Source organism: Poecilia mexicana, unplaced genomic scaffold, assembly GCF_051168715.1.
Source record: "Poecilia mexicana isolate PSO_F unplaced genomic scaffold, ASM5116871v1 scaffold_17, whole genome shotgun sequence".
In the NCBI taxonomy this organism is placed as follows: Eukaryota; Metazoa; Chordata; class Actinopteri; order Cyprinodontiformes; family Poeciliidae; genus Poecilia; species Poecilia mexicana.
The window spans coordinates 19,819,456-19,839,243 of record NW_028263386.1 but is presented as its reverse complement, the minus strand read 5'-3'; the positions used below and the strand labels follow the sequence as shown (position 1 = coordinate 19,839,243).

Here is a 19,788-nt window from a genome sequence, read left to right as displayed (position 1 = left end):
TGTCCTTGGGTTGAAATTTCCATTAACCAACCAGTTTAAATAACGAGGAACCGGAGCCAAAACGGAAGTAATTTGTTTTTGAACATTTTTGTAGGGGACTTTCAATTGTTCATCTCAGTTTTCAGGTCGTAAACATCGTCTCGGAGAGGTTGGCTTTTCGCAGGGGTGAGATAAAGGAGCGTGAAATGAGAAATTGATGTAACGGGGCAACAAAGACGACGACGGCTTTATGCAGCAGACCAACTGATTCTTTTAGGTTTCCTCCGTCTCATCTGCGGAAGTCAACATGCACACAAAAAAAATGTTTTTAAAAGTTTATCCAGCTGTCTGACAGATTGACTGATTATAGTTTCACTCTGGCACCATCCATCCATCCATCCATCCATCCATCCATCCATCCATCCATCATCTTACATGGTAATCTACGGTTACAGTAGGTGAGGTAATTGAGTGAAAGATGCTGAATACGTATGTTTCACATTTCTACTTTGCAGAAAATAAAAGTACAAATTTATTCACGGTTAGAAGCGCCCTCTGAGTACAACTAACCCTTTCATGCATAGTGGTCACTGCAGTGGACAGCTGTCTAAAAGCCATTTTCTTGTGCTTCTTGTGAATTTTTATGTCATAAATGCACACAGACCACTGAAGTGGACACTAATGCATCATAAAATGCACCATCAACTACTGGCCATCAGCTGCAAATGCAAGAAATTATTTTTGTTAAATCCTATATGGCCGACCCAGTCCCTCCTTCTACTGTGGTCAATTCTTGCAGGTAAAAAAAAAATATTGTGACATGAGATAATCTCTAAGAACAATACTACTGATGTATTTTTCAAAGAACAACTTTGTACTTGGAGAAAATTACAATTGATCACCTAAAAAAATAAAAATAAAAACAAAAAAAAAATTAAAAATTTTTCCTACTTTTTTATGCCTTACGGAAATAAAAGGAAAAATGGAAGAAATCCTGACACAAAGGATCATAATTCATGCATGAAAGGGCTAAACAATATCATCATTAAAACTGAGGTTGGGAGACATTTTCATGAAAGATTAAAAAAAAGAAACTGTTAAAATTTGCTCAACAGATTTCGACAGCTATTTCAACATTTTTGTTTGTAACAATTCAAGCAATGAATCAAGGACTTTCAGTTTAATAGGAATTGAGTATTTGGCATTCATAAATATAGTTCATTTCGACGGACATAACAAAAGCAAATGATGTATTTATGATCAAGTCTGATCACCGCTTGATATATTTTGGTTTGGCCACATAGACATGTTTAAGTACACACTTGAATTAATTTGCATTTAATTTATTTGGCTGAGAAAAGACACAATAATTAACATCTTTTTGTAAATGTGCCTACAGGCTAATTTTCCTGCCTTCTCTGGACAATGAGTAATTTGTCTTGCTGAAAACCAAGGTTTTACAAACATGGTCAGAATGACTTAGCTACCTAAATTTTGTCAATAAATACAGTCAATACCAACAGTAAGTACATAACACAATTATTATGAAAAGTGTCAGAAATAATTAAAATGAAATTAATTCAACACAGAATATATTTCTGATGGTGTTTGTGAGGTATTGCTACACCAATAGAGATGCATTTATTTTTACGTTTTTTTACAAAAAACAAATACGCAAGCTATATGAAAGGCTCTTTTTAATCTGAGCCTCGTCGTAGCACATATACTAATTTATTAGAGATGACAACATTTTATAGGCATGATTTCAGACCATTTCTGTTTAAGAATGAACAATGTTTTCGTGCTTCCTGCCTAAACAGTGAGAGATCACACATAGTTACTAACTGGTCCCTGAATAGTTTAATTAGCATACAGTATAAATGTGAACCTTTATGAGAAATAAACACTGTAGCTGTTGGCAACAGTTGCACACAGAGAATTTAAATTGGTCAAATCTCGAAACTTTTTATATCGAATGGCTTAAAATTGTGCAACTGTGCATCTGGTAGAGCAATAGCGCAATCAGTGCGAGTCAACAGAACAAACACGCACAAACACACCCACTTATTTCCTGTTCACCTGCTGAACTCCACTGTGTTTTCTCTGTGTTTGTCTTCGTATACTTCCTTTCTCGCAGTTAATTATACCTTAATAAGCGCTCTGGGAGGGGCGTAGTCCCAGCAGGGTTGTTCTGTGTTGGTCAGGCGGTCAGATTAAAGAAGCTCATAAAACTTTATTAACACCCCACACTATGACCATTTACAGACTGTGGGTCGAAGGCTGGCGGGCGGTTCAGAGCACCACACATGTTCTAAGTGTCAAGAGACAGCAAACCAGACAGCCATCGTGTGTTTAAAAGTGAGAAACATGACAAGAAGAAGCAAATTTAATTGTTTCAAAATGAACTACAAAGTCAGACTGTTCACTGCAGACACAATGTGCCTCATTGTGTCTGTAGCTGCTATAATAGGAGTCGACAGAATAACCATAAACTTACTTCATTCAGTTTCAGAGGTAGTAACTCTGTGATGGACTCAACACGTACATTACCTAATGTTCTTGGTATCTTCCTCCCTGTTTCTGCTCTTTGGTTTTATAGTTGAGGTCACTTTCATGGTGAAGTTTTATTTTGCCAGTGTGGAAAGAATGACCCTTTTTTATGTTTACTAATGACTTCATGAAATGAGCACACTGCGACCGTTTTTATTTAAAATTTCCTATTTTATAACTTTATTTCTAATTTATTATTCTTGCCCAGTTAAACAAGAATTACAAAACACAATAAAAAAAAAATCTCTTCTTGGTGTGTTTTTATAGATTTTCTTTTAATTTAAAAAGATTTTGTTTTATTGGCTGTGAAAATGAGCTTCTAACTATATTTATGTAGTTTTATGCAGCATTTTACTACTTTACATTTTTCAAAACATCTTTTTTTGTGTCATACATATATGTATTACATATATGACAAACATATTTTATTGCATTCAGCATGTCACTGAAACATCAAAAATCAAACTTTTATTAAAACATTTATTCAGTGAGAAAAAATATCACATTAAGATTTTTTTTAGTTTGATTTAGGAATTATTGACCAGATAAATTGACCAGAAATAGTTTGTGTAAAATGTATAAATCAGATGACACATGCAAACAAAAGAAAAAATTATACAAACATGGATGAATCTCTAGTTGGAACATGTCTTTTCTAAACTTTCCTAAAGTTGAGTGAGGTATTTAGAAATCCAAGTGATGCATTTATTTTTTTAGTTTGTTCATGAGTTTACCTTTCCACAGGGACGGGCTGTTTGGTCTTTTATCAACTAAAGAAAACCTGAATGTTCATTTTCAAATCTTGTCAGAATTTCTTGTAGGTATCTAGATTGCATGTTTGTCTGTTATGTCTTGTTAGTTAATTAATTGTCAGATTAGTGTGATTGCTAATAGTTCAGTTATTGATTCTACTTGAAATGTAATCATTCAGATAACAACTGAGGTTTTAGTATTGTGAGAATAAACCTGCTTTTGTAAAATATGTTTGATTCTTTTCATTCAACTGTGTCTCCCTAAAAAAAGAAAACCTACCCTTTCAGACTAACAGACTTTTATCAGTAAGATAGATTGAAAGACTTGAGACCGATGAAAATACTTTTGTCAAAAGACAATAATATACTTATCAATAGATACTACTGTCCTCTATTTATTTATTTATTTATTTATTTATTTATTTATTTATTTATTTATTTATTTATTTATTTATTTATTTATTTATTTATTCTGAGCAGAGGATTTTCCGAAATAAAGGAAACCACAGAAGACCGGAACGCAAGAGTACGTTCTTATGTTTTCGACCGTACTCTTTAAGCGACGAACCAAACACCACAGTGTCTGCTGCTGTCGTTCGTTTACTTCTGAATTTGCCTCAGCTTTTCTTTATTAGATTCGCTTCCACTGTAAGCGAAACATTTTATGCTCAAGGCTCATCAGGCCAGATTGAAAGCTGCAGATTTTGTGGGGAAAAGAAATAATTTTGTTAATCAGGTGGGTCGGCAGACTAAAACAGCATGCTTGTTTACTGTGATTAATTCAAGATTACAGTTTTTATCCTTATAGTTTGTCGCAACGTCTTTGAAACAAATTCACTATTTTAGATGTATATCGGCACAAAAAAATAATTTTTGCGTAATCTTTTAGCTTGACATTTTAATGTGTTTACTGAAATACCCACACTGCTGTAAAAGAGTTCACTTAGATTGTGATTGCAGTAATTATGGATTAATCATAAAGTGATTAATCTCATAAATTACTTTTATGCATTTTAAACAAATTGCAGTTCAAGATTTTGTAGAGGGCATTAAATATGAACATTATTTAGGATTTCTGTTATATTTTACACCTTCGAAATAAATTCTTCACTCAGGTTCAAAGTCGCTTTAATAATTAATTTTGTTTTCACACGAAATAACAAACATGTTTAATGCCGTATTAAAGGTAAAAATAACCTCCTTGACTGAATGTTGAAGGTCCAAGTTCATTTTCTCTGCGTTGAAGATGCTTTGAAATGTTTTTAGAACAAATTAAAATACTTCAGTAGCTGAAAATTATATGGGTTTCATTATTTAATGCACATTTTTCTAAAGTCACACAGTATTGTAAAGGTGTTGGAACAAGATAACAGATCTGGTCCAAGATTGAATGAGGCCAAAAGCAGAATAAGTCTTTGAAGAAGCTATCAACTAAAAAATAACATGATCCAACAACTTTTTGTTTTTGTCTCTCTGCAGTCATGCTGCTGGTGGACGCCGGTGTGTACATCGGCACCGCGGGCGACCTGAACGACAGGCAGGCGTTGGACGCTGCGTCTGTTACTCACATCCTGTCTGTGGACTCTGTGGATCCCTCCCTGCTGCTCCCTGCTGATGGGAAGCTCTCCAGGAAGTGGATCGACGTTCTAGATGAAGCCGCGTCTGATCTCCTCAGTCACATGGATGCCTGCTTTGTCTTCATTGAGGAGGCGGTTAAAGCGGGTGGGGCAGCACTCGTTCACTGGTGAGGGTCGGAGGTCAAAGGTGAATTACTACACCTTTTCTCCTGAGAATTGTCATTAGATTCTTATTTTCTTTAAATCGAATCAAACACTCCCTACTCTCACATCAGCGAGTACCTTTCTCTGTTGCTCTTATTTTTATTCACTGCTTTTACACACGTTCCAGCCAGGCGGGTCGGAGCCGCAGTGCCACCATCGTAACGGCGTATCTGATGAAGAAACATCAGCTGGGCTTCGCTGAGGCCTACAACAAACTGAAAAGTCTCAAACAGGATGTCCAGTGAGTGTCTGTCAGTCTGCCTGCTCTGTTCTCAGATAAAACTTTATTTAGTCAGGTCAATACTTATGAAATTCATGTGTCTAATTTCACACGAATGAACAAACAAATATTCGTTGTCTTGATTGAACCAATGTGAGCAACTTTTCTTGTATAAAACTCCAAAAATGTCAAGGTTATGGTTACAGATAGGAACTCAGAGGCGTGCCTCTCCTTGGTGTTACAATGAGAGCAAAAATTTGCTGCTTCCAGTTTTAAGTTTCCAGATGTGTTCTTGCAGGGTGAACAGTGGCTTTGAGGAGCAGCTGCATCTCTATGAAGCCATGCACTGCGAAGTGGATCCATCCAGTCCTTCCTACAAACAGTACAGACTGCAGAAGGTCACAGAGAAATACCCGGGTAGACACAGATGAGAAACTCCTTGCATTTGACGCAGATCATCATTTTTGTGTTTTTTTTTTTTTTTTCTCTGATTGTTCCTTCTCCCTGGTCTGTTTGTTTGAGCAGAGTTACAGCAGGGCGCTGCAGAGTTGCCCAGGGAAATTTTTGCATGTGATCCCGCCCACTCCAACTCCTCTGAATTGTCTTACAGATGCAGAAAATGCAGGCAAGTTGACTTTTCATTCAACTTCAATATGCTTTCTTAGTGAAACTGCTGCTGCTAAAGCTGCAGTTTCACTCATGTTTATTTCTGCGTTGTTCTCCACTGTCTCCTCTTCAGACGGACTCTGTTTCGCGGCTCCAGTATTCTCAGTCATTCTGTAGGAGAGGGAGCGTCGGCCTTCAGTCACAAGAAGCCCAGTAACCTCACAGGTAGGAGTCGGTTCTTACTTCACAATGCAACATACGCATCATTGCCACCAAGCTGGATGTGTCTTAGTTCCTGATCAAAGTGGGTTTCCGTATTAGTGGTAGTACTTGGGGGGGAGGGGGGGATTGCTTTTATTATCCATGTTTCAGGACATTATGGACATGTTGATCTTGGATTTTCTCTCTTAGTCTCTAACATGAATTGTGGTGTGTTTTTCCAGGAGAAGTCCAGTGTACGTCGTACTTCATCGAGCCGGTTCAGTGGATGGAGCCGGCGTTACTTGGAGTTATGAATGGACAGGTAAGGCATCCTTAGAGTCACACACGGGGAAAGAAAAGCTCTGACCACAGAAACATGTCTACTTCTCATCAGTAAGAAAGTGTTGAGGAAAATTGTCCAAAAATATTGAATCATTTTGAGATATTTATCAGATGCATACTAAGTTAATAGTATAAACATTTTTCTTACCAGAACATAAATTATTTTTTTAATTTGACCATAAATTGCATTGTTTTCCACTCTGAACTTAGTGATGCGTGTAAAAATATGCAATAAATATGTGCAAAAAGAATCTTTCACTGCAGTAGCATAGTGATCTCACAAAGACCACTGTACTGTTTATTCAGTGGGTAAAAAACTCCAGTGAGAAGAGACAGTTTCTTTTTACTGAGCAAACACACAGTCTTTATTGAAACCTTTCACAAAGAACACAACAGAGACAAAATCACAGACAACATAAACATATATCTAAAGATTAGAAAAAAAATGAAAATTATTTAATATATAAAAAAAAATTCTGGTCATTAATGCAATTTAAATATGAATCAAGCACTTTGTAATTATTATTTAACTTTTTTAAGTCAGTTGGAGTATCTGGGAACTTTGAGGAACTTTCTCTTCTGAAATGTTATGCATCGTATAAATAAGATTATTGCAACGGTTTTAAACCACAGGGACATATTTTCTGAAATGTGACTCAGTAGCTGTCTGGAGGATAAGTGAGCTCTTGCAGCCCTCTGCTCCACCCAGAGCCCCGAGGTCAGCCAGCTTCTGTTGGCTAAAACCAGGTTGAAGACTAGAGGTGACAGAGCTTCCTCTGTGCAGCACCCAGACTGAAAACTCATCTATTTCGCTTCAAAAAGGGAAGAAAAAGAAAGAAAGATTAAAAAATTTAAAAAATTACATGATTTGAGTTTTGCGGAAATTGCTGCAGCTGAAATTAAGTATGTCTGGGTTTTTTTTTTTTTTTTTTTAGCATTTTACAGCCAACTTTATTATTGCATTTTGTTTTCATCAAACGTCATTTTATCTTATTTTATTTATCTATTTATGATGCAATTATTGTGAAGCACTTTGGTCAGCTGAGGTTGTTATAAATGTGCTGCTTAAATAAACTTTGACTGGATAACATTCCTTGGACTTCACATAAAAAACCCCCCACATCGTTTCTGTGTTTGTGCAGCTGCTCTGTCCAAAGTGTCGCTCCAAGCTGGGCTCGTTCAGTTGGTGTGGAGATCAGTGTTCGTGCGGCCGCTGGGTCATGCCCGCCTTCCAGCTGCATCGCAACAGGGTAGACGAGATCCGGCTGCTTCACATTGAGAAATAACACACACACACACATGCCTCACTCAGGAGCCAATCTTAGTATGGTTCACATTTTATGTAATGGTAAAAATGTAAAAATCTCAAAAAATGTAAAAATTTATAAGAACTATTTTCAGTGAATAATATCTTTGCTGAGCTTACATGTGACTGTAAATGTAATACACCTGTAAATTTTGTATTCAAATTAAAAAAAAAAAATGGAGTGGCACTCAGTAAATGCATACAGATATTTCTTCAGTTGTGTGAATGAAGCTTTGACTTATTGATGGGACATTTATCTCTTTACAGCAGCAATGTGATGTAAAGTGTTAAAAGTACAATTTTTGCAGCTTAGCCACTTTTCAAAACTGAAGGAGCATCGTTACCTGAGAATTTAACTATAAAACACAAAGAATTTTGCTTGTTTGCCAAAAAGTTCATCTCATCCGACCAGAGCTCCTTCTTCCGCTTAGTTGCTGTCTGTTTACTAATGTTCTCCAATAAACCTCTTAGGCCTTAACATTGCTAACATTAGCTTAGCAGCAGAGGACTCTGTTTATCAGTTAGGAGATTTTGGAAGGTAATTGTCGTTCTAAAACTTTATTTTGGGACAACTCAATAAAATGGGCTAAATGCATTTGCATAATTTAAATGTTTTTAGTAGAAAAGTAAAATTATGCACTATATGTTATCCCAATAAAGTCCATCAAATGTTTTTGGTTGTCAAAATGAGAAGAGGTGCAATGCTTTAGATTCAGCTAAAGTCTGTTTTGCTTCAATCCACATTTCATTTTCTTTTCCTTTACCTATAATCAAATTAAAAGTCAGACGTTTTCTGAAATCAGTGCTGAGAAATTTCTTCCTGCTCTCCTGGAGTTGCAAATATCAAGCATCTTCAGAAGACTTGTACACAAAGTTACTTTTTTATGTAGAAGATGAAGATGTAGAAGCACTTCAACATATTTTACATTTTTCAAGCATAGTTAGTTCTTTAAATCAACTTTGGCTTTAAGTCAATGAATAAAATACCAACATTTCTGCCTCGTCTGTTTCCTTTTTAAAATAAACATGCTTTTTATTCCCGCTTAGCAAAGAATCCACCTGCTCCCCTGGAAGACATTCGGCCATCTCCTGAAAACTTTCAGCCCAAATCTTCTTCTATAAGAAACAGCAGAGTATGGGGTGTTTCTGTTTTCATCAGGCCTGAAAAGATGCCTCGTAAAAACTGTTAGCAGAACTCAGCAGCAGATCCATCACAAACACCAACCCAAAGCCCGGCGTGTAAAGGCTGAGTAAACGTAGTTTGGACTCTGTGGAGGAGCTCCATGCTGTCGGAGATGCTGAAAAAGAACAGGCTCCCTGCTGTGTGGTCCAGGTACACGCCCACCGTGGAGGACTGGGGACCGGACACGCATGTTTTTACTCCATCGTGTCCGAATACAAAACAGTCTCTGTAGCACTCCAAAGCCCAGGACTCCGTGTTGCTCCCAAACTCACTTTGCCTTCCTGTTCTGCTCATCCTCCTGGTCGCCACAGCTACTGTAACTCTCCCAGTCCACTTCACCTCCCAGTAACAGCAGCCAGTAAAGCTCTCTGTGCTCAGGGCCTGGGCCCATTCTGTGAATCTGTCAGGATGAAGGGGACTTATGAATTTGTTGGCACGCGTGACTCTCTTGTTTCCCAGAGACAGAAGCAGCTTTCTGTGGGCCGTGTTCGGGTTCAGGCTGACCGGTCGGGAACGCTGCAGGAAGTCCGCTCTGGTCTTGGGCTCGGCTGGTGACATCACCACGTTCAGCTCCGTCTCCATCGCTGACGTCTTTGTGGTTTCCTCATGAACGAAGCGCTTCAGTTTGCCTCCAGCTTCTGCCACCGATGCTATCAGATCCATAAAGTAACACGGAGGAGTTTCTTTAAATTTGAGGGAATCTGTGGCTTTGTCGGGTTTTCCCAGCAGCGAGAACCTGTGGATGAACTGGACGTGATCGTCTGTGCGGGACAGCTGCTGGAGCTCCTCTTCTCTCCCTCTGAGCTCAGAGATCTCTGTCTCTAGTCTCGCTTTGTACTCATTGATCTGACTCTCGGCGGCTTTCTGCTGCTTCCTGATCTGCTGCTTCACGTCCGAGCTTCTTTTCTTCAACAGGTTGATCAGCTCAGCAAAAATTTCACTGCTCCTCCTCACTGCCTTCTCAGCAGAGGCATTAATAGTCCCCATTTCCTGCTGAAGCATCTTGATGTCTTCTTCTCTGTCTTTAATCTTCTGCTGAATCTCCTGGAGGTTCGAGTGAATCTCTCTCTGCTTCTCAGTCCTCTCTGATTTAGCTGAAACTATGTCATCACCTTTATGCTCCTCCACTGAGCAGAGGCTGCAGATACATGTCTGATGAGTGCGGCAGAATAACTTCATCTGCTCGTCCTTGTGATTGGAGCAGACGTTCTTCTCGATCTTTTCATAGGTTTTACACTCGGTTCTGGCTCTAGAATCTGATACTTCACGTCCAGAAGAGGAACCAAGCTCAGGTGCAGCTTGACTCTTTCCAAGCAGCTCTATCGCATCTGCTAGCAGGGTGTTCTTTGCCAGATTAGGCCTGGATCTATTGCTCCGTCTGCACAAAGGACAGCTGTATGTTTCACTCAGCTTCTTTTCATCCCAGTACTTCTCTATGCAATTGTTGCAGTAGTTGTGCCCACAATGAAGCGTCACCGGATCCTTCAGTAGGTCCAGACAGATCATGCAGCAAAAGTTCTCATTGTGCTCAGGATTTCCCTGATGAGCCATGTTAGCCAGAGTAAAACACGACGGCATATAAAGCTCTCTGTGAGCCGATTGAACTACGAGGAGAATTAAAACCAGGAAGCCTGAAGGGGCCGGAGGTTTGATCAAGATAAACTTCATTCCAGACGGAGGAGCGGCAAGAGCTCTGTCAGTATGAAGTGCTGTACAAAGCTGTCAATGTTTGTGCCTCTTTAACTTTTTCTATTCTATATTTGTTTTTGAAAAGTGTGGCATGCATTTGTTTCCAGTTATGTTAATGCTCCTAATTAAAATCTAGGGCAGCCAATTGTCAGTAGAGGTCTCCTAATTGGTCAACACACTCCATTTGTGTGATTTTACAGTACAAATCCAGCCGCTCTGTGAAGATCAGAGAGATTTGTTATAGAACATTATTGAACAAGATTCAGGAAATGTAAACACCCACAAGTTAAGCAGCTCTTCAGTGTTTGAACATGCTGGTTTGGTGACAAGATTAAGTAGAAAACCAAGAGGATTTTTCATGTTTCAACACAACTGTTGAAACATGTGTGCTGGGACCACATCCATGTGAAGTGACAGAAAAATACTTCAAAACACCCATTTTTAAATGTTGAGACTTTTTAGGTTTTTTTTGATTGAAATGTGTTACTTTATCCTTAAACCAGTTCCTCACTGTTTTACAACTGCGTTGTTCTGTTCTCCAATAAAAACAGACTAGAAATCCTGTTGAAAATCAAGTAATTTAAAGCAATCCAGCAATCACAGTTGAGCTTTAAATAACAGAGAAAATATAAGATATCAAAGTAAGTTATTATTGTCAGTTTTTTAATAACAAATTTAAAGTAACATTAAATTAATTGTGGGATAATGCTTTAACAAACCTAAGAATACACACAAATCCTAGGTAGTAAATTTACTGTGGAAAGAGATGCAAAATACTACAGTGTAGCACTAAAAGCACGTGGATGGGAATTACAAGAGCCTTAAAACTAAGAAATGAACTGACTATGGAAAGTCAAGAGTGTCAAATCTAAACAAACTAAATACCCAAATATTAAGACTGGAACATATTAAAAACAAATATAGTTTTACTTTCAGGAGACTATCAAATACAGCAATTATTTAACACAAAGCTTCATAGTTAAATTAAAATTACAGCAATTAACACAAAGCTTCATAGTTAAATTAAAATTACAGCAATTAACACAAAGCTTCATAGTTAAATTAAAATTACTCCTGGTGTTTCAGCTACATCCGAGATTGACGGTCCATACAAATATTACATAGGTAGAGAGAGAAAAGTACTCTGCCTTACTTGATGTTTTATCCAATTTGTCTGATAAAACATTTAAAAACGTAAAAGAAACTAGCATAATTTTGTTGAAAAAACAAAACAAAACAACATTTTTTAAACTGTTTCAGGGTGTACTGTGGCTCCACCTAGTGGAGACGGTAAAATACATGTTTTCTGCTGTGTTTTTGAAGCACCAGTCTTTTCACTGAGACAGACACAAAAAATCAACATGGTTTCTTCCCCCCAGTTTTAGATTAGCTTTAGCTTTGGTTTGTATTTCTGAATGCATTAATAAATTATTTTAAATGACATCTCTTTATGGTACCCAGATCTTAGGTTATATTAATAAAAATATATCAGTTGATCACGGAGATTAATTTCACAAGAGATCAACTGAACAATAGGATTGATATTTCTATTTCTTCTGAAAATAATATCAGCTTCTGGCTTAATGGTCCACAAATTAAATGTTTTAAGGCAGCAGAAGTCCACTTGGCTCTTAGCCCCTCATGGAGTCGCTGTTACCTTTTGCCCATGAGCAGTGGTTCCCAGAGTCGGTCCTTGAAGGCCAGCATCTTGCATGTTTTATTTCTCTCCCTGGTGGTAGTAACAACCTTTTCAGCATGTCAGTGTTCTTAGGCCTTCTAATGAGCCATCATTTGATGCAGGTGTGCTAAACCAGGGAGAGACCTAAAACATGCAGGGTGCCGGCCCTCGAGGACCGACTTTGGGGACCACTGCCCATGAGAATAACTAATTTGGATTTATGCCTATGACCTTTTAACAGAAGCTCCTCAAAATCCAGAACTACCCTGTTAACAAGAAGAAGCCTCCAGAATGTAACCCGCCTTGACTAACATGTTACATTCATGTCAGGGTTCTGTGTTGTTTTGGGTTTTTCTGAGTTCTTAGTGCTGATTATTTGTTATCACACCTGCAAACCATTAGCTAATCAGCAATACCTTTGCACTTTGTTCCAGTTTTGTTCTGCTGTGACCAGTGCTGTAATACTCAAGACCATTTTTTTTGATGGTCTCGGTCTTGGGCACTGAGGACTCGGGATTTTATTTCAAGACCAGTCAAGACCGCAACTGTGAAAATATCAATAAATGTACAGCATACTGTCCAGTTTATTTGTTAACACATTTGTTTTCACTGGATGCAAACCATAAATATTAAAATCCAAGCAATAACGTGACTTACTAAACCGCAGTTTGGTAAGTCACAATGTTGTCCCATATGTGGGACAACATTGTGTCCAAGGGTCTGCAATATAGTAATGTGACATTCACGAATAATCCGATTCTTCTGAACGGCTCTTTACTAAGAAGATCGCACTGGAGCCTCACCAAGAGCTGTTCTTTGTTCTTAATGCTCTGCAAACACTGCAGTAGCTATCATTATTTTTATTTAATTATATACATTGATATTTATTCAACTCTCAAATAATTAAAACACAAGAACGAAAGAGCACGCAGAGCATGCACATTGCTCTTTGACTGTTTTTGTCACCTGTCCTGTGGCAGACATTACAGCACTGTGTGCTGCCTTGCTTCATGTCGCGGGAGAGAGGGTCAGAACAGTCAGGGTGAGCGCCTTGTGCTTGGTTACTTCTTGCTTGTTGCTCCTTGGTCAGTGTTCATAGTTGGGCATTGTTTACAGTTAGTGCATTGCCTTAATCGCTATGTTTACTGGTGCAGACTGGTAGTTTCTGACATGAATGATATGGGCAAATGCCCAGGGCATTATCTTTTTAGGGATGGCATGAGACCACGGCAGATTGTAGTAGAGATGTTTTGCTTTCAATATTGGTTAAGTTTATTTCAGCTCTAAGTATTTAATATCTAGCTGTTTTTATAGGAATGTGAATCTTTCAGATCAATCATATTTCACATTTTATCGTGTCATGTAGCGCGGGGTGCTGGTCTTGGTCTTAACTCGGTCTCGACTTCCCTCGGTCTTGGTCTTGACTTGGTCTCGTCTTGGTCTTGTCACGGTGGATATCAGAGTGGTGCAAAATCATGTAGTAGGGAAACCTCCTGATACAATTAATCCATTTGCAGCTGCTTTGTATGGTTGTTTTAAATAAAGCAGTGGGCTTATGTACATATTTGCCAAAAACACTGCTAGCATAAAAATACTGAATAATAATATTACATGAAAGTAAAGTAGAAAAACCTTATTACTGAATTGTGATGCAAACATTATGGCTGTTTGAACAAGAGCAAGTTTATTCATAGAAGTACAATCTTGTCTGCTATCTTCTGTAGCAGACAAATCTAAAGTGCAGGGCTAATGAATTACAAGTGCATGTAATTGAATTAAAGAAAGTTCATGATGTACTCGTGTTTTATTAGCTGAACTAGATCTGTTTATCTGAGCAGACTTTGAGAGCGTAGAAGTGTTGAAGATCCATGCCAGTGCTCCCGGTTTTATGGTGCTGAATGTCTACAGCAGTGTCAGCAAATAAACCTGACATTTGACTTATTGTGGTAATGAAATCAAGTTCAGTGATTCAGACACCAGATGTACTTGGAAAGAGAAAATGCAGATTTTTTTTCTCTCACAAATGCTGTTGAAATACTTGGTTGATCTTTTTTTGTGGTTTGACTATTAGCCACAGCTTTTAAGGAGAACAAGAATAATCAAGTTAACAGCACGTTAAGAATGAGTGCAATAACAAGGAAATGAATAAAAGCTTCTCCAACATGTTTTATTTATTTTGGCAGGCAACTCAACTTGACTCACATTAATGTAAGGTAAGATATATTATTTTTATGCCCTAGCGTGGTTGTCCTCAGATTGCTAATGTTGTTAGCAGCTAGCTCAGTTTCGAGTCACGGACAGAAAATATGTTTATCCAGTGGGACTTTCATGCTAAAAATAAATAAATAAAAAAGTGAAATAAATTAAATATAACCTGGCTATTATCTCTTCTCTCGGGCTTCTCCCTGCAATCTCAGGCCTCCACCTTTCAGGTTTTCCACAAGCTTCTTTGACAGGTCAGTGAAGCCTGCTGATAGGCTACCTCCCCAAATTTTTTCTCACCTTCCAAGCACCAGGTGCCTTGGGGAACGCCGGTGGCAGAGGGGGAACTTTGGGGGTCGCCGGCACCAGGAGCCTTGGAGGACGCCAGTAGCAGAGGGGGAACTTTGGGGGTAGGGTAGAATGTTGGTTACGTATTGTAACCCCAGATGCTATGAGCATAGGCGCAGCCCTTTAAGCTGTGAGCCTCACTGGTTCCTGAATAGCTGAAGAAAAAGGCTGTTAGGGAGCCGTTTGTCCGCTCTTACCGTTATTTATACAGACCGGGGTGGGGCCCGGTCTGTATAAACCGGGCCCCACCGGTTTATACAATAGATGGGCGTGGACTAAGCTTTTTTCAGTGCTGTGCTGCGCATGAGGGATAAACGGCTGCACCTATATTCATAGAATCTGGGGTTACAACACAATAAAAGGCTTAGTTTTAGTGAGGCTATGTTAACCTGGGTTACACTAGTAGGCAATATTCTCCGACATTTTTCTTCTAAAAATGTGCTATTTATGTATCTAAACATTTTAATCCATTCTAATGGACAATGTTTTTACCTTATTTCATACTTAATTCCAAGTGTATTATGTGTGTCTGTTGTCGCTAGTGTCAGAGACCAGGTAAGGGCTTACGGTTCAGGCTTTTTGCTTCCGAAGCAGGAGGAAGCACAACAAGCCCAGTAGCTTAACAGTAGGGCAGCACTGGTGTCGGAGTTCTAGTTCAACTGACTGTTCAGGTTCAAAGTTGTTGTGCCACCAATGGAGAACCTTTAGGAAATTCACATCATAAATGTGGAGCCGACACGTCTGCAACAACTATCACGTCAATATGAACCAAAATATTTGAGTAATGTTTCGGACACTTTGTTGAATCTGTGCCATGAAGACATGAGGAGTTAAGACAATTCAGAAGGTCAAAGGGCAACACAGTACTAGCAAGGTAAACTAGTATTTACACACCCTTTAACAGAAATATTGACTGTGGCTCAGTGGTAGAGTAGTCATCAAGGCTGCAGGGTGTGACTTCAGCTTGTGCTGCTTGGAAAAGCACTTAATGCTAAGTTGCCCACCTAAGTTGCTGTATAAATGAGTGAATGTGTCTGTAGAGTTTGAGCGGTCAGTATGACTGGAAATGTGCTACTTAAATTCAATCCATTTACTATTTTGTCAATAAATTGTTTAAATGTCAAACATCATGACATTTAAACAATTTAAATGTCATGAAACACATTTTAATGCCGTCATTTGATTAGAATCTGTTCACTGAAGAATAAAAAGGTTTTGTGCTTGCTCTCTTAAATCCACAGATCCCTCTGGCTCTGAGAGACTGGTATGCTCTTATCTTGTCTATATTTTTGGCTTAATCTTTTAAAAACAGTGAAAGACTAATTTTTATTTACACTATTTTCCAGAAAAGGCTCTTAAGCTTAAGAGTTTACATTTCTTGTCTCTTTAACTGACTTTAAAATCGCCCATCTCTTCTGTTTATGAAGCTTTTTTATCTTTGTTTCTTACATGGTACTTTAATTTAAGCTCAGTGTTTGTCATTGGATGCATTAAGCTTCTGCTCAGGTCAACTATACAGCGTTTCATTTATTTAATTGTGCTGTTCAGATAAATCTTATTCAAGTTTCTCCATATTTGCATCATCTTGTAACTTAAAATTAATTTTAAATAGAGCTAAAATACATAACACATACATTTGTATTCATTAGGTATTTGTGCATCATTTTGCACAAACTAACCTGGCTTGATAATCCTTTTTGGGCAATGAAGTAATTTAAATTTGTAAAATATTAGCAACACAACACAGTGATCCATGTTCTGAAACCTGATCCATTAAGGAGTTCCAGGTCTGGTGTGTTAAAAGTGAAGGAGTCACATGATGGAGCATGTGAGTCAGGTTTAAACCCCTGACCTTGGTACTCTGTGGTCTCCATGTGTCTTGGCTCATGGGAACTGTGGATGGGAATTACACTCAAAAAGAAATCCGCTGCTCTTGTTGGGCCAAAGGGGAAAAGTGATTATCACAATTTGTGGTCTCTGGCATTAAAGGAGTTTTTGGCTGTCTTAAAAAAAATGTCTTTGAGAAGTGCAGTTCATGCAGTTTAGTGTGAGAACTCTTTCTCAGCTTTCCACATCACATTTTTTTTGTCAGTTTCTTTTGCATTTCCTAGGCAACAGACAGACATTGTAATAAATATATTTTCCTCTGAGTGTGACTGAAGTGTGAATTAATACACATCGCCGTCCAAATATTCCAAGCTTTCATCCGATTCCTTGCGTTTATGTGCTCGATATTTCTGCATCGTCTCCGTCTCCACAGCAGAAGCCAGCAGCATTATTTCTATCAGTGCCTTGGCCGTATTCGTCTCTGTCTGAGGTGCTCAAAGTGAAGAAACAGATGTTGCAGCCTGATGTCTGGTTTGCATATTAGCTCTCTCCCCTGTCTCCTTCTCCTCCTCCTCTCATTCATCTCACATGTCCTGTTTCCCCTCTCCTCGATTATTTTTTTCATTTCTGCCCTCTGTGCTCACTCCGTTCTCATCCGCTTTGCTGCTTTCTAGTATTTTCTCTCAAACAGTATAGGGTTTCCATGGAAACTAAAACATTACAACACAACTCAAAGCTTTAATCCTTGTGAAATGCTGAAAACAATTACAATGCTTCAGTTAGACCAGGGCTTTCCCACATTGTATCCCAGGCAGTTATTTGCTAAATTACTCCACAAACGCGCACAAAATGGCATCATTTTTGGCATTTAGGCCTCAGAAAAATACTATCAAATAAAAAAGTTTGTAAACATCATCACTTTTACTTGACATACTTCCTGTCAAATTATGCCTACCACACACAAAAATGCAGGGTCATTAAATTATTCAAACTCCTCTGAACACATCTTGACTAGTTAGTAGATTTCTTTGTAGCTGATTAATTCTTTTAATCTGAAAAGTGTGGCATGCATTTGTATTTAACATCTCTTACTCAGGTATGCCTTAAATTCTAGTGCAACCACTGGTCTTAAGAGGTCAAACTAGTAAAACAAAATGTCTCAATACGAATACATACAAGTGCAGCTAAAAAAAGTCTCATTAATTTTATTTATCGAACAGATAGAACCATTAAGAATCCAGCTCTATCAAATCCCTGAGATAAGTCGAAATGTAAATTAAATGATGTCAGGATAATAGCAAAGAGTCAGTTCTGAATAGAATTAAGCTGTTTAGATAAAAGAGGGAAATCCTTCGTATTGTGTGTAGTTGTTTTGGTAAAGACTGAAAGCACACATATGGAGGATTTAACTCTAAGCCCCACTGGCATTGACACACACCTGTTTCTAATGTTGAGCTGCATCTGTGGAACAAATCTGTACCAGAATCTGGAGAATCTGCTCCAAGCCTTTTTTTCCCTCTAAATTAAAAAAACATTAACAAATCAATAGTTTCCCAGTGAGTCCTACCAATCCATCAGAGACCTCATATACTTGTTTTTTTTTCACAGTCAAAAGCCTTTATTTTTTATATAACTTTACTAAGTCAGTGACTGAAATCTTTTTCAAAGAAAAACCCCAAAATAGCTTTTTCATCTAAAAGTAATAAAACATGTTTTATGTTTGTATGATGTCTTTGCTTTCTGCCCTAAAGTCGCACTGACTTCACTTTGAGTTGAGAGTTTTTCAGGTCTAGTCTAGTTCATTCCCACACATTTCCTGTGACCTCTGGCTTCTATCTTCCCACTCAGCCTTATTTTCCCCTGCCTTGATATATTTTCATTCTTTTTCTTTCCCTCCATGACTTCTTACTCTAAACCACCTCAGCCGCTCTTTGTCATTTTGCACAGTTAAATATAAATGACCTCCGAGTGACTGAGTGCATTTATGACCCGCGTATCTTGATCCCCCATCATCTCGTTCCTTTTTTTTTTTTGCCTCCAACTGTTTTTATTTTACTCTGTCCGAATTTAGCTCAGCGGCACAAAGGGACACACATTTAAACACCAGAGTTTTCTTTGTTGTATGCATGTGTGTGTGCTGTGATGCAGATGTTCTGTTTCTTTGATTTAAGTTTCTTATAGAGTGTCCAGATGTGCATGTGTGGTCCTGCTGCTCTCATGAGGTGGAGAGCTAATAGTTAAGGGACAGGCAGTTTTACAGAACACACACATGCCCCCATTGCGCTCGGCTCTAGGAGTCTGAATGAGCGTCTTTCTCCTGCATCCTGCTTGGTGGTTATTTACCGCACTCACTCACTCACTGACTCGCTCGCAGACCACCACTGAAACATGAAGCTTACGTAACTCTTGATGTCCTGAGGATTAAAAGGGCTTCAGTGGAACATTTCTACAGGAATTCATGTGTTTGTACTTAACACGTGCATATGTTAGTCAGCCATTTTGAAGAATTATTTCCCCTCATTCGGACACATGAAGTATTCGCAATTTCTTTTCCACATTTCGCCACACTGGAACTACAAAATGTTTTTTGTTGGGATTTCATGCGATAAATTAACGCAACATAAATGTCAAGTTGTAAGAAAATGATTTATGATTTTAAAGGTTGTTTTTTTTTAAATAAAGATCTAAAAAGTGTCTCATGTATTTGTGTTCTTACTTGGTAGAGGCATCTGCCACCAAAATTACAACTGGAAGTCTTTTGGGATATTTCTCTCAGCTTTGGACGTCCAGAAAGAGAGCTTTTGTGAATATTTGTTTTCAAATTACAGATAATGGGTTTAGGTGACTTTGATTAGGCCATTTTAACATATTTTTGATCTAAACTATTCCAATGTAGCCCTCTATGCTTACAGTTCTTTTCGTGTTGGAAGGTAAACCTCCAGTCTAGTGAAATATTTTGACTCCACATGTCTGAAGCTGCAAAAGGACAATGATGTTATCCATGAAGCAGATATAAACTCCTGCTGCTTCAAACACTTTTCTTCTGGTCACTCACTCACATCCTTTACAGTCCATTTCACATTAAAAGAGGAAGGTAGCCAAGTTGAACCGAGCCAGGCTGGAG

At 38.3% G+C, this 19,788-nt stretch overlaps 2 protein-coding genes across 2 annotated transcripts; one reads left to right on the top strand and one right to left on the bottom strand.

Annotated features, from left to right (window-relative positions):
* The first annotated feature begins 3,616 nt into the window (after positions 1 to 3,616).
* dusp12 (dual specificity phosphatase 12) lies at positions 3,617 to 7,933 on the top strand. Its single transcript, XM_014987055.2, has 8 exons — positions 3,617 to 4,017; positions 4,761 to 5,025; positions 5,190 to 5,303; positions 5,581 to 5,699; positions 5,808 to 5,907; positions 6,022 to 6,113; positions 6,332 to 6,411; positions 7,574 to 7,933. The coding sequence occupies exons 2-8, from the start codon at positions 4,763 to 4,765 to the stop codon at positions 7,715 to 7,717; spliced, it is 912 nt and encodes a 303-aa protein (XP_014842541.2). The 5' UTR covers positions 3,617 to 4,017; positions 4,761 to 4,762; the 3' UTR covers positions 7,718 to 7,933.
* A 666-nt stretch (positions 7,934 to 8,599) lies between these two features.
* LOC106917811 (tripartite motif-containing protein 16-like protein) lies at positions 8,600 to 12,349 on the bottom strand. The gene is made up of 2 exons (XM_014987054.2): positions 12,267 to 12,349; positions 8,600 to 10,825 (listed from the first exon to the last, which is right to left on the bottom strand). Exon 2 carries the CDS (start codon positions 10,586 to 10,588, stop codon positions 8,924 to 8,926), a length of 1,665 nt encoding a protein of 554 aa, XP_014842540.2. The 5' UTR covers positions 10,589 to 10,825; positions 12,267 to 12,349; the 3' UTR covers positions 8,600 to 8,923.
* Positions 12,350 to 19,788: the final 7,439 nt, after the last annotated feature.

Excerpts from the sequence above, each read along its gene's own strand:
- LOC106917811 (XM_014987054.2), bottom strand. The coding sequence starts at position 10,588 with ATGAAGTTTATCTTGATCAAACCTCCGGCCCCTTCAGGCTTCCTGGTT.
- dusp12 (XM_014987055.2), top strand. The coding sequence starts at position 4,763 with ATGCTGCTGGTGGACGCCGGTGTGTACATCGGCACCGCGGGCGACCTG. Across the intron at positions 5,908-6,021 it reads TACAGATGCAGAAAATGCAG|ACGGACTCTGTTTCGCGGCT; the intron begins GCAAGTTGACTT and ends TCTCCTCTTCAG. Across the intron at positions 6,412-7,573 it reads TTGGAGTTATGAATGGACAG|CTGCTCTGTCCAAAGTGTCG; the intron begins GTAAGGCATCCT and ends GTGTTTGTGCAG.